Source organism: Molossus molossus, unplaced genomic scaffold, assembly GCF_014108415.1.
Source record: "Molossus molossus isolate mMolMol1 unplaced genomic scaffold, mMolMol1.p scaffold_m16_p_13, whole genome shotgun sequence".
NCBI lineage: Eukaryota > Metazoa > Chordata > Mammalia > Chiroptera > Molossidae > Molossus > Molossus molossus.
This window is the reverse complement of record NW_023425348.1, coordinates 84,416,204-84,431,304: the sequence shown is the minus strand read 5'-3', so window position 1 is coordinate 84,431,304 and position 15,101 is coordinate 84,416,204. Positions and strand designations below refer to the sequence as shown.

Sequence of the window (15,101 nt, the reverse complement as noted above, 5' to 3'; positions counted from 1 at the left end):
AAGTGATACAGGTGTATATACTTTTCTGAAAATGCCCCCATTTTATCTGACCCTAACTAAAACTGTCCAAATCTGAGAGTAATACTTACCCAGAGCCACAAACGGAGGAAAAAAAGTCCTGTCTGCCAATATGATCTGTCTAGAAGTTTGTCAACCTCAAGTGTTTCTCACAAATAAACTATGAAAACGATTCAAGTTGAAAATCTCTGTGATATATTCTTTTCTTTGAGAAACATCCTTTGTAAACTTTGGTGCATTCATCTTGTTTTGTTCTGAGGTAAATAAATAAATATATAACTAAATAACTAACTAACTAAATAAATAAACAGATATTTTGATAAAGGTCCTGGTCAAATGGAAAATTTGCCAGGAAGTTATGTCTAAAAGGGACATCAGGAAGCAACTGTGAACATAAATGGAGCAGAGTGTATCTTGTCCCTCTTCCAGGGAACCTCATATACTGGGGCTGGAGGATAACGCAGCAGGTGCTCATCCCTGGAGAGCAGTTTCCAGGGAAGATCGCTTGGCATGTTTCCAAGGACAAACACTCAGGGACTAAATGCAGCCATGTTATGTTTTGAGGAAATCGTTGCGTTTTTCCTCAGATACCACCCAAGGAAGAGCCTGGTTTAGTTTTTTTTTTTTTTTTTTTTGGTGATTCTTAGATTTTTAACTGCATTGGTGGAGAATACTTCTAGAGACATGCTTAATTAGACTATGACTGAAACCATCAAGGTTAGAATAACTCATTTTTCACAAGGAAACCCTTTTATGTTTAAAAGTTTGATGCTATCATAGAAATAAAGTATGTTCATTAGAAGAAATTAGAATGCAACAAAAGTGAAAGAACAAAATGAGAACAAGTAAAACATGTTATAACATTTTGATGAATTTCTCACAACTGTTTTCTTACATTCATTAATGCTTATTTGTGTATCTACAGATTTGCATAATTGTGATTATGCTGTATATGTAGTATCCAATCCTTATTTTATAACTAAAATTTCATAATACACCGTGACCAGTGTTACATTAGCCTTTTATAAAACCTACTATTGTGTGTGTGTGTGTGTGTGTGAGTGTTTTGCATTGACTGTGCCCTGAAACGAACCTCCCTCTAAATGTGTTCATTTGCTGATAAATATTTTAAAGCATCACAAGGAAAATATAGCATATGCTCCCCATTCTAGTTTGACAATCACGTAATTCATCTCTGTAGCAGTATTTTCTGCAATTTTTTTCTTACTATTGTAGTGCCCTCTGTATATAATTATGTTAAGTGTTTCATTAAATATGAGTGGAAAAAATTAAAATGTGAAAAAATCCTGAAATATTTTATTGAGAATGATTTATCCAAGATGAAAAAGCAAAGGAATACTCTGAAAAGAGATAGAGTGCAAATAAGATTAAAACAGTATGAATCGTGCATTAATTCCTGATACTAAAGATCAATTTCCAGGTATATTTAAAAGTGGCTCTTACATGCAAGTCTGTTTAGACTCCAGAACCTCAGGTGATAATTTGATTGTGTGGATAAAGGAGCTATGTTTCTTTGCTTTATGTCTCTCATGAACCTGTGGAAGGGCATTCTTCTGTTCACAGAAACACAGTGTGCTGAGACACGGTTATTGGGAATATTTTTTTAAAAAAAGCCAGAATCTACTTGACAGTAGGTAGGTTTGGGAGGTAAGACAAAGAAGAGATCAGTGATGATTTTTAATGTCAATGTAATTTTTACCTCGATTACATCTAAAATATAAAACAGTCAACCGAATAACCAACCGAGACTAGCTGAATACAATCTTTTAATCTTTTTTAATACTTTATTTATTAATATTTTTATTACAGACGTTTCTCCTCTTTCCCCCTTTGACACCCTCCTCCCTATGAATAGAATCTTTTTTAAATCAGTAATTTAGCACACTTAACACTGGGAAACACTTTCAACAGTTTATTTATTCTTTTCTATCATTTGTCATTTTCATCCTACATTCTGCTTCTCTATGTTAAAATTCCCTCCGAAAATCACTTTTAGTGTGGCTTTAATTAGTAAAATTTATTTTTAATTATATTTGCATACAATATTATATCAGTGTTAACGACAACGTTATCTGACATTTCCATACCACAATAAATCTAGTACCCTTCTGTCAACATACATAGTTAGGATATTACTGACTCTGTTCCCTACGATGTATGTTACATCTCATGACTTCTTTGGTAACTAGAAGTTTATACTTTTTAATCAGTCAACCTTCTTGAATATTTCTGCAAATTAATCCTTGTGAACATTTTGCTTCATTCTGTTCTGTATTTGCATTGGGATAATTTCTTTATGCTTAAAACATTTTGGAATTTGAAAAAAATCTTTTCTGTTGAAAGTATTACAGATGTCTACCCCCCTTTTTCTCCCATTTACCCCCTTCTCCCCTCACCCACCACCCACCTGCCTTCCCCACACTATTGTCTATCTCCATAAATTGTGCATATTTGCACAGTTTTTTGGTTAATCTCTTCCCAGTCCTCCCTATCCTCTCATCCCCCTTCCCTCTGAGGTTTGTCAGTCTGTTCCCTAGTTCCACCACTCTGGGTCTATTTTGATAGACAGCTTATTTTGTTCATAATGTGCCATAAATAACTTTCCCTGATGGGTTTATTTTGCTCAGCTTAACGCTCTCTGGGTCCTTCCATGTCATTCTTATTATACAGTCTGAAAAAGTCTCTCAGCTCTTGCTTTTCAATGTTTTTATTTCACCTCTCTATTCTTGAAAAATTTTCCCCTGAGGACAGAATATTACATATTCCCTTCCCTTCCTTCCCTTCCCTTCCCTTCCTTCCCTTCCCCTCCCCTCCCCTTCCCCTCCCCTCCCCTTCCCCTCCCCTCCTCTCCCCTTCCCTTCCCTTCCCTTCCCCCCTTCCCTTCCCTCCTCTCCCCTTCCCTTCCCCCCTTCCCTTCCCTTCCCTTCCCTTCCCTTCCCTTCCCTTCCCTTCCCCTTCCCTTCCCCTTCCCCTTCCCCTTCCCCTCCCCTCCCCTCCCTTCCCCTCCCCTCCCCTCCCTTCCCTTCCCTTCCCTTCCCTTCCCTTCCCTTCCCTTCCCTTCCCTTCCCTTCCCTTCCTTTTCCTTCCTCCTTTTCATTCCTTCCCTTTCCTTCCCTTCCCTTCCCTTCCCCTTCCCCTTCCCCTCCCCTCCCCTCCCTTCCCTTCCCTTCCCTTCCCTTCCCTTCCCTTCCCTTCCCTTCCCTTCCCTTCCCTTCCTTTCCTTTCATTTGCCCTGCATTTTATAACTTCTTTGAAAAAGTGACCCAGCATCTTACTGTAGATGCTTTTACCATGAAGCTTTTACGTGTGAGCTTTTCTGCATTTTTTGACTTTGGATATTCTGCCCTTCTTGAACATGTCTGTTGAAGATTTATAAGTTTTGAAAAAAAAAATTAGTCCATTCATCCCTTCATCTTAAAATATGTATTGTATATATTGTCTATAGCTTTTCTAAGACATTAACTACATGTATTTCATACATGTAGTTAATCACACACATGTCTCTTCTGCTCTGCTGTATTCTCTGAAGTTTTTTCTCTCTGTTCTTTAGTTTAGATCATTTATATTGGTTTGTGTTTGAAATTATTAATCCTGTCTTATGGTTAGTCTAATTCACTCTAAATTCTTCTTCTGTCTTCTTATTTTCAGCTTTTATTTAACTTTTTTTCTCAGAATACCATTTGTTTTTTAACAGATTTATTGGTTATACTTTACATACAGAAACAGCAAATATTAAATGCATAGAACTTGATTCATTTAGACATACGAATACACTTGTGAACCATCCCCACAATCAAGGTAATAGCTTCAGTCATCACCTCTCAAAGTTTCCTCATGTGTCTGTTTTCTTGTTGGAGGAACACTTAACATGAGATCCAGGCTTTCAACACATATTTAAGTACACATTACAGTATTTTTAACTATGTGAAGTATATGCTATATATGTAATACAACAGATCTCTAGAACTTACTCATCTTGCCTAACTGAAACTTTATACCCTTGGAACAGCAGCTCCCTGTCCATCCTCCCTGCCCCACCCCCACTGAGTTACACTCCCAGGTCCCTGTAGCACTATTAACAATGGGCAAGGTATGGAACCAACCCAAATGCCCATCATTAGATGAACGGTAAAGAAAATGTGGTTTATTCATACAGTAGAGAATTTTGAAGACTTAAAAGAGAGGGAAGTCCTGACATTTGTGATAACATGCATTCTCCTGGAGGACATTATACTAAGTGAAATAAGCCAGACACAAAAATACAAATACCACGTGCTTATGCTTAGAAGAGGTTTCTAAAATAGAAAATTCATAGAAGTAGATAATAGAATGTTTCTGTTTAAACTTATTTAATTATCTCTTGAAATATATTATCTTAAACGATTTTCTCTACTTTTTTCTCTGCTTTTTAATATGTTAGTCATGGTATTTTTAAACTGTTTTCCTAAATCCAGCATGTACCTTTGTTGTTCTGCTTATATGTGTGGGGGTTTTTTTTGCACTTTTTTGCCTCTTCTGTTTACTTTCTGACTGTTTAAATGTGAGTGCCGTGCCAATAAATTCAATAAAAGCTGGGGAAAAGTGGATCCTACAAACTGGTGATGACTTTACTTTCCATGGAGGGAGGTTTCACTTTCTCTCTAAAAAGGTATAAGGATGAGGAGCTGACTGTTAAATCAATTATTGATTGGGCTGAGACTAGACCAGTCTGGAGTTAGATTTCATGTTCCTTATACTTGTCCCTATTTCAGGGTTGTGGACTTCCCAACGTGCCAAGAGGTGGGCCTCTGTACCTCCAGACCTTCAACACTGCGGAAAATTCCATTTTAACTCTATGGAGGTATGAATTTAGCCTCTTCTTTATGCATCTTCAAAACACAGCAAACACCTTGAAGGGGCCACCTTGTGTTTGATCCAGGTCTTTATCTCTGGGGGAACATGATCAACCAAGCTCTAAGCCCAACAGGTTTCAGTCTTCCCAGCTCAGTCTAGAGCTCTGCAGAGGGAGTCAGAAAGAAAACGAGAGCCCTTCTGAGGCTGACTTAAGCAGGATCAAAGTCTGGGAAATGTTCTCAGGACACCTCCATTACATTGGCTGCTGACGCCCCTCAGCTGGACTGTGTGTCTTCTAAGCAGAGCAAGAGTGCAGGAGATTCCAGACTGCCTCTGTGACCAACCTGCTTCCTGGACTCTCCACCCACCCCCTTCCCTCCAATATTCCTGTCGGGGAACATAGCTCAGTGTTCAAGCTTCCATGCAATCCAGTTAACCTTTGAGCCTACATAACTGCTTACATACAGCTCCACTCTTCTTTCTTTCCCCCAAAGCAGTCGCTGGGCTTAAGTTCAATTAGATGGTCCTCCTTTTGGTAGATCACTTCTTAAATATTTGTGTTAGTTAAGACACCACCAGAAGTTTCTCCCTGATTTCACAAGTTCTCCATTCTATTCTGTCCATCTATCTACAGTGTATTAGCTATCAATCTATTTCTCTATTTATCTATATATCATCTATCTATCATCTATCTATCTATCTATCTGTCACTTACCTCTCTATCATCTATCTTTCTATCATCTATCTATCATCCATTGTCTCTTTGTCTCTATATCTATTTATGTGTTGAGTCCAGGCCTACTCAGACCTAGAATATGGAAAATTCCCTGAAAAAAAAAATGCACCATATGTGTTGAAACCTGCAAAGTATCTGGCAAAAGCTCTACCGAGTCCTCTGAGAGCTTGCAGATTTTCTTGAATTCTAAATCACACCATTTCTCTTTTCTGTAATAGCTACTCAGTTTCATCAACAGATAAAGTCTTTATCTCTCTTGCTTTTCTTGTTATTTTTGTACAAACGCTGTTTTCATCACAAGCTACTCCATCTATCCAGAAGTAAAATTATTCTATCATTTTATAAGAACATTTACCTATATTTTCCTGCCTATTTTGAAACATTTTTAACTTACAGAAGCGATTAAAGAACAATTAAAGAAAATACTACATGCAAGAACAGTAAACTATCATTTAAATCTCAAACTACAATTAGGTGTCTTGATTGTAGTTCTGTTTGTGACCATATATCTGCAACACAATTCTAAAGAAATTATCTATTTGCTGGTTAGTGTCATGTTAAAAATCCATAGACAAGACGGAGTCAAGTTGAAGTTCTTTTCCACCATGTTGACATTTTTGCTGCATCTTTCACATCCTTATTCCTTAGGCTATAAATCAGGGGGTTTAGCATGGGGATCACCAAAGTATAAAACACAGCAGAGATCTTCTCCTGGTCCAGGGAATACTGAGAGCTTGGCTGGATGTAGCTAAAGGTTCCAGACCCATAGAATAAGGTCACAGCGGTCAGGTGGGAAGCACAAGTGGAGAAGGCTTTGCGCCTCCCCTCAGCTGAGTGAATTCTCAGGATGGAAATGATGATGCGGATATAAGAGGACATGATGATAATGAAAGTGAACACTGCAATGACTCCAGTGAATATCAAAAGCAGCATCTCATTCTTATGTGTATCAGAGCAAGAGAGCTTCAGAAGAGGGGGGATGTCACAGAAATAATGATTCACAATGTTAGGACCACAGAAGTCTAGTTTGAGCAGACCAACTGTGTGTGTCATTGAGTTAATGAGCCCACCCGAGTAAGATGCAAGGACCATCTGCATGCAAACCCTTTGAGTCATAATGACGGTATACAGCAAAGGTTTGGCTATTGCTACATAGCGGTCATATGCCATCATAGACAAGAGGACCCCTTCTGTGGTTGCATAAACTGCAAAAAAGAAGCTCTGTAAAAGACAGCCAGAAAAAGTGATGGACTTGTGTTTTGATAGGAAATTGATGAGCATCTTAGGAGAAAAGACAGTAGAGAAGCAGACATCACAAAAGGAGAGGTTGCTAAGAAAAAAGTACATTGGAGTATGAAGACGGACATTTAACCAGATCAAGATCATCATCCCCCAATTACCTATCAGAGTGATAAAATAAGTAATGGTGAAAAGCAAAAAGAGAAGAATCTGCAAATTAGGATTTTCAGTCAAACCTACCAGAAGGAATTCTTTCACAACTGTATGATTCCAAACTGCCATGATTGAAGGTTTATATAAGGCTTCAGTTGTAGGGAAAAAATATCAACAGACGAAAAATAAATGGTGTTTCCTCCATGATCCAGTATCCCTAACTGGATGGAGCATTAGGTTTACCCTGCAGTTAGATAAAGAAAAGAAATTAACTGCAGCAGTAGACTTTATGTGTACTAGATTATCCATCTATAGTGATTCACCTTATTAGAACTAGAGATTATTTTCTTTCTCACTTTTCAGTTCACACAACATACAATCGAAATAAAGAAACAATTATTAAAATCATGAAACTATTAATAGTTAAAACTGACCTTCTTACCCAGATATGCCTCAGGCCAGATATCTGACTCATTCTATGGAATTCACAAGTTCTCTGCTTTTATGAGCTACAAACTGAATGACATTCTGGGACAGCAATTTCTCTTTATCTATTTTTTTCACACCCAGTTTACTAATGAAACCGATTTCCATAGTATTCAACCCATGTCCTTTCCAAAGTTGAACTTCAGCTCAGATTTCCCCCTTTAAAGATCAATGACTGTGCTTTCTAAAGAGCTGAGTCAGAGACAACGTAGAACAAACTTATCATTTGCTGTTCAGTATTTAGACCTATCAAAACACAACAGTGCAAATAAATTTGAACACTCTTCTCTTTTTCATTTTCATAACTTCTCTCACATCTGTGGGGTTTATCAGCATTAAAACACAAACCCAAAACCCGGTGAAGAGAAGCAAGATGTTATTATCAGGTACCCAAATTATATCTCTCATGATATAACTGTATCACATATGTTCTGCTTTCAAAAATACATGCTACTACTTCGTTTCACTTGTTTTCTGATGTGACATAATACTAATTCAACAGTATTTATGGTTATATTAACAAATCAATTCATTTATATATACCCTCATACATTCAGTAAATATATATTACTTAGTACTCTGTGCCAAGAACAATTATGTTGGGTAGAGAAGAAACAATGAATAAGAAAAATATCATTCTTGTAGAGAACTAAAATTTTATTTAAGAAATCAATGGATACCTATTGATATACTATATACAAGGATGATAAGTATTGTGAAGAAAAGTAAAAAAGGGGATGTGAATCATGAGAGATGGTAAATACTTTACTATATAATGTATTTCTTTTCTATTGCTAATATAGCAACTCACCTAAAATCAGTGGCTTAGAGTAACAACCATGAATTGATGCAAGGCACTCTATTAGGCATTAGAAATCTCAAGAAGAATATATGAGATGTGCGCTCATGGAACTTGAAGTCTACTGAGTTCAAGATAGGGGTAGACTTGGGATGTAATCTTGAGAGTATAATATAATATTTTAATACTATAAAAAACTGTTAACATAACCAGATTGTACAACAGAATCAGATTTTAATAACCTGGAAATAAGCTCCATTTAAGAAAGGAAACTTTGGAGCTGAAGGGGCATTTGTGTGTTTCTTAATGGCACACTTGTTCTTCTGCAAAGCTCTTCAGTGTACGAGGAACTTCACATCACTGGAGTAGATGAGAGCAGGAAGGCTTGATTTCCAGTATAATTTAACCTTCACCAGCTGTATATTTTGCCTATCTACAACAAATCATAAAAAGAAACAGAGACAAAATGATTTGTATAATCTTCCCATTTATCCTTTAGAGAAAAGGTGGAGAAAATGGAGTTTTTGCTTACTTTAATTACCGTAGGTTGCATGTGGTAGATGTGAACTGACATGATATTGATGGGAAAGATTCAACACCAGGACACAGGGAAAAACAAGTGTGGCTCAAAAAGTTGGCAGTAAAATGTCTAATAACACTTTTGTCTGTAGAACTCATAATAGAAAACTATAAATAGAGAAAAGTGTTACCAAGAATGGAGCTATGATTTCCTGTCATACTGTTGGAATGACCAGGAGAACACAGATCCCTCTGTCACCAAATGCAGAGCTTCTGACAGCACTCAGCGTCATTCTCCTGAAAAAATAAGAGACAGCTTCTTATTACTAAGAAGCATGAGAATTCTCTGAGGAAAACAAATACCAGAATAACATTTTAATGCCCTAATGGTATGCTCACAGGCACTTTTTCCAACTTTCACATTAGTATCTTGAAATGTCAGGATAAAAAACAATTATTTGTATAAAGCATATGTAATTCTTTCACATTAATTTATTTTAGATTTATGGCTCCAAAAGGAGATTAGAAAATAAATAATAATTAGTGACCAAAGACACAGTTCTTGATAAAGATGTTGGTGAGAAAAATTTTCAAGTTAAAAGCTAATGATGCCCCGCTGGTATGGCTCACTGGTTGAGCATTGACCCATGCACCAAGAGGTCACCGATTTGATCCCCAGTCAGGGCACATGCCCAGGGTGTAGGCCCATTTCATAGTGGGGGACATGTAGGAAACAGCCAATTCATGTTCTTTCTCATTGATGTTTCTATCTCTCTCTCCCTCTCCCTTAAATCAATAAAGAAAAAATATATTTTAAAAAGGGTTAATGATTCTCAAAATATGATCTCACCATACTGTAGGTCCATAGTTGTTAACCAGACTTGAACTCACTATATGATTTCATAGAGCTTTGCCCACAAAATATGATTATGTTGACATAATATTTATAATTGAATTTATTATAAAACATTATATATAATATATATCCTTTAACATTGATAGTAATACTCATGATATTTTAGAGTATTATATGCAAATAAATATATAACTGATCAAGTATTATATTACATGTTATACATATACATTTATAAATATATGAATATAGTTGTACTTTAAAATAGTGCTTATTGAATGGTTTGTGTTAAAACGTTTTGTCTACAAGACAAAAAAACAAATACACACACACACACACAGAGCAAACAATAGTCACAGATTTAAAAATTATAATGCACTATCAACACCAACTTTGACATTCTAAAGGAACTAAAACTATGTAGCTTAGACAGATTAATTTAAAAACCACAGAACTTATATGCAAGTATGCATAACCCACGGAAACGAACAGCAGGGCGGGGGGACGGGGGAGGGGGAAATGGGGAGGAGGGTGTCAATGGGATAAAAAGGAAGAAACATCTGTAACAAAAATAAAATTAAAAAAATAACAGTGAATTAATAAAAAATAAAAAAATAAAATAAAAACAAAGCTCACTGCTTTGAAGACCATTTTATTCAGGCTCACCAGTGCTGCAGTGAGAAGTAGCAGCTTGTTGTAGCAAAACCAGTCCAAGTGTCCGTGTGCACGCCAGGTCTGTTACAGATGGGATGCAGTGGCAGACTCAGGAAAAATGAACACAGTTCTTAAAATGTCACGATTTGAATCATTAAATTAAATTAAATTAAATTAAATTAAATTAAATCAAATCTAAAAGATTTCCAAAAAGTATTATTATATGAGATTTGAAAGAAATCATTTTTCCTGTAATATAGCTAAAGTACAATCTTCAGATATCCAATTTCCCATTGAATATCTGAAATTTTTCATAAATACACAAGTAGCTTTAGATTCTATATAAACCAAATGTTAAATACCATAAAAATGCACACACTCACACACACATATTAAATGCAGATATTATGTAAATATAGTGCTTTTTCTTTCTTTTTTTGTTACAAAATATGAAGAACATTTGAAAGATAAATATACCACAGGTCAGGAAATTGTCTGACTATTTGGGAAAAGTCCTGAAATCATAACAGCTGATATCATTCTTTTATTGTGGAGATAACAAGACATATCAAAAGCTTAAATAAACCAACATTAACACTTCTAAACATACTCACAAAAGTCAACAGAATGGAGAGTGTCTAGAGAAGACCACATTTTCATCATCCTTGAAAGACCTATCATACAGGGTAGAGATGTTTATTGTTTGCTTCTTTTTCTTTTGGGGACACAAACTGTGTCTCATGGAGTAGATAGATAAAATCTCAGGTGTACACAGGCTGGATCATTAGAATCTTTTCCAGTCTCTTGGGACTGAAACTAATCAGAGTAGCCAGTCTTCTCAATAGATATGCATGACATCATACCCCCAAAATTTTAACAATAATTCACATTGAAGTTTTATGATTGTGTACACACACACACACACACACACACACACACACACACACACAAGTAAACTGAGATTTAATTGAATCGTGTGCCATCCTTTGGGGGTATTTATATAAAAATGTATTCTTGCCCTGGCCAGTTTGGCTTAGCAGTTAGAGCATAGCCTGCAGTCCAGAGAGACCCGGGTTCGGTTCCCATTAAGGACACGTACCTCGTTTGCAGTTTGTCCCCAGCCCTGGTTGGGTGGTGTGGGTGAAAACCACTAGATGTGTCCCTTTCACACTGATGTTTCTCCCCCCCGCCCCCTTCACTCTATCTGAACAAAAAATGGAAAAATGTTCTCGGGTGAAGATAAAAATAATAAATAAATAAATAGAATAAATAAATAAATATGTATTCTTTCCTTAACTTCAACTATTCAATAGGGATCATAGAGCTGTGAACAGTGTGGAGATGTTGTATGTATTTCACATACATTTATTAGCTTTTAAAATAATTTTATATTAGCTCTTTTCAACCATACAAATAATATACACGTTATTTGTGTGTTTGAAAAGGGTAGTAGATGGTTTTGTTCAGTTCTGTTGTTAAGTCATTAGCATGTCTTAGGTATTTTAACATATAGCTAACATAAGTTATAATATATAGATAAATAAAATAGTGTTCTCATGTCAATCTAATATTGTACAAAATTTAAAGAATGATGGCCACTTTATACACTTGTGAAGATATTGATAGAACATCAGCATGCCTTTGGGTACAAAATGGAGGATCTGACCATATCATAAGAGAACAAACTTGATGTGAACTAATAGCAATGTATCAGTTTTAAATTATGGCAAGTTGTCTCCACCACACTTCAGTGTTTGCAGCTAAGAGCAAGTTTGATTCTCAACCAATACTCCCAATCTCTATCTTTATGGCATCAACATGGCAAACATCTCATGTGTTTCAAGAAAACATTTTACATTCAGAGAGAAATATTTTATGAATGTATTCCTTTGAAGATAAGTATTTAGTGTTCTTTAAATATGATCTACAAATTTTTTTGTCTGATGTCGGTGGGAAAATTGGCATTATTCAACTCATGCCATAAAACTCATTTCCCCTGTCCTCCAATGCTCAGTGTAAAGAAAATAAAGATGCAGAGTTATCACATAGTCTTTATTTATGACCTGAATTAAATGCACATCTTTTACAGAGGGAACAACTATTTTAGTTTTTTAAGTTTGTGCATTGCATTACTTTTTGACTGAAATGCCATGAAGCTTCTCAGCATTCTCTCTCCTCATAGACAGAAGCAGAAAAATTAATTAAATTTATGTAATTGTCACAAATATCCTACTTTATTCTCATTTCTTCTCCACTGTGGTTTATTCCATAAACATATACTCAGCTTTAATTTTATATTTATTTCATTAAAATTATGTTCTTCTTTTCTCTGTTTATGGGTATTATCAAAGTAGATCTTGGAAATGCATAAAAATTAAGGACAAAATGCAGAACAAAATTAATAAAACCACAGCTGAGATGTTGTTACCAAATTATTATTCTGACTGATGTTCAGACAATGACATCACTCTAATTTGTTGTCATAAACAGGTAGATTCTACTAGCATCTAGTGAGTAGACAGCAGGGGTGCTGCCACACACCCTAAAATGTGCAGGATAGGCTTCTCCTCACACCATCTCCAATCCCCAAAAAGAAGTTTTGGCCCAAAATGTCAATAGTGTTGCTTTTAGAATATCTGAGCAGTATTAACTCATTGAGGGGAGCAGTGTTGAGGTGTTGGGTAAAAAAAGGTGAAGCGATTCAGCAAAAAATAAAAATAAAATACTTGTGGACACGGACAACCTTATGGTGGTTACTAAAGGGAAGGAGAGGTGGGGGAGGTAGAAGAGGGTAAAGGGAGCATAAATGGTGTCAGAGGAGCCTTGACTTCTGGCTTGTGAGCACACCCTACAACATGCAGATAATGTATTACAGAATTTTACAAATGAAACAGTTATATAATTTTATTAACCAATGTCACCCCAATAAATTCAATAAAAATGTTTTTAATTGTAAAAAAATAATCAATTGTTTCCAAATACATTGTAGTTTACTTATTTTAAACTAATTTATTTGGAAAATAAAAATGACTCTTAGATTAAATAGGTCCCTATTAAAAGGGCTGATGTGCTTCCTCGTGCAACCGTATGTCCCTTAATGCAACGGAAGGCTGAATAGTAAAAGTCAGCTCATCTGAGCACACTCTCATCAAGGTTTTTCCAAAATGTACAGTACACTAAAATTAAAAGAACAATTCAAAATAGCCCCTGTGCCAGGTGCTACACAGGTATTGAAAAATAAACCAATATATATTTCCTGCTGCCAAGACACTACTAACATGGGTTGCTGACAGACAAGTCAATGTAGACCTTCAGTATAATATGATAAGGAATATAATGTATTAGTGTAGAAAGCTTTATGAGAATACTAATTCCAGAGTAAACGTTATTTCTTTTAATTCAGGAATGTTTCCCAGAGTAAAATAATTTCTGTAACAGAGGACAAAACCATTTTGAAGAAGTGACGATGGAAAGGTATCTTTATTTCTGGAAATAAATTTAGGATAGTTGACACATAAGATGTTCATACTATCGCATTGATGATGAGTTTGGAAGGGCAGGCTGTGCCTTCAGTATTTTTCTGTGATTTAAATCCTCATTCATTTGAAGATCCAGTTTCTTTCTAATAGCTTTTGGAGGGCTTTCTTTACATCTGTATTTCTGAAGCTGTAGATGATCGGGTTAAACATGGGGAAAATGACAGTATAAAACAATGCAACTACCTTATCCGTGTTTAGGGAATAGCTGGTGGAAGGACGCAGGTACATAAACAAGAGTGCTCCGTAGAAGAAGGTGACTGCGAGGAGGTGGGAAGCACAGGTGGAGAATGTTTTACTTCGGCCACCTGAGGACTTGATGCTCAAAATGGTGTTGAGGATACAAAAGTAAGAGATCAAGATGACCACAAAAGTGCTGGTCTGGATGAAGCCACACAGGACAAAGAGCAGAAGCTCGTTAACATGGGTGTCTGCACACACTAATGCCAGGAGAGGTGGGATATCGCAGAAGAAGTGGTTGACAATATTGGAGCCACCAAAAGGCAGCGTGAATGTGAGGGAAACGTGCACCATCGAAGTCATACTCCCACTGACGTATGCCAGCACAACGAGGGAGGTACAGACTCTCCTAGACATGAGTGTAGGATATCGCAGTGGGTTGCAGACGGCAGCATAGCGGTCATAGGCCATTGCTGCCAGGATAAGGCACTCGGCATCTGCAAAACAACTGAAGAAGAACATTTGTAGTGCACAGCCAGAGGGAGAGATGCTTTTCCTGGAGGTTAAAAAATTCATCAGCATTTTAGGAGTGATTGCTGTAGAATAGCTGATGTCTAAGAAAGACAAGTTGCTGAGAAAATAATACATGGGGGTTTGCAGGCTTGAATTGATGTTAACTAGAAGCATTAAGCCCAGATTTCCAACCACAGTTAATGTGTATACTATGAGAAATACCAAGAATAGTGTGACCTTGAGAGGGAGATAATCTGTGAATCCAACAAGTAGGAACTCGGTTGGCATGGTACAATTACTTTCCAGCATCTTCTTGGTGTTCCTGTTCTTCTCATCCAAAATAGATGGTGTCAGAAGACATGAGTTGACTTGAGTGACTGGTGAACCAAGGATATCTTTATGCTCCCTCCTGAGGAAACAAATAGAAGGATAATAAAAGGACAATCATGGCACCCTCTCTGAAAGATTTGGTTTGTTTCTTTTTTTGTCATTTTCTTTAAAAGAGGTTATCAGAAGTTATCGTTGATACCAGAGGATGTTATTCAGAGGTGGTATTTCAAG

General features: G+C 36.4%; 2 protein-coding genes across 2 annotated transcripts; both read right to left on the bottom strand.

The window, feature by feature from the left end:
- Positions 1-6,190: 6,190 nt before the first annotated feature.
- On the bottom strand, positions 6,191-7,129 carry LOC118628836 (olfactory receptor 1052-like). The gene has a single exon (XM_036259813.1). The coding sequence runs from the start codon at positions 7,127-7,129 to the stop codon at positions 6,191-6,193; it is 939 nt and encodes a 312-aa protein (XP_036115706.1).
- Positions 7,130-13,910: 6,781 nt separating this feature from the next.
- Positions 13,911-14,849, bottom strand: LOC118627549 (olfactory receptor 5AS1-like). Its single transcript, XM_036257777.1, has one exon. The coding sequence runs from the start codon at positions 14,847-14,849 to the stop codon at positions 13,911-13,913; it is 939 nt and encodes a 312-aa protein (XP_036113670.1).
- Positions 14,850-15,101: the final 252 nt, after the last annotated feature.

Excerpts from the sequence above, each read along its gene's own strand:
- LOC118628836 (XM_036259813.1), bottom strand. The coding sequence starts at position 7,129 with ATGGCAGTTTGGAATCATACAGTTGTGAAAGAATTCCTTCTGGTAGGT.
- LOC118627549 (XM_036257777.1), bottom strand. The coding sequence starts at position 14,849 with ATGCTGGAAAGTAATTGTACCATGCCAACCGAGTTCCTACTTGTTGGA.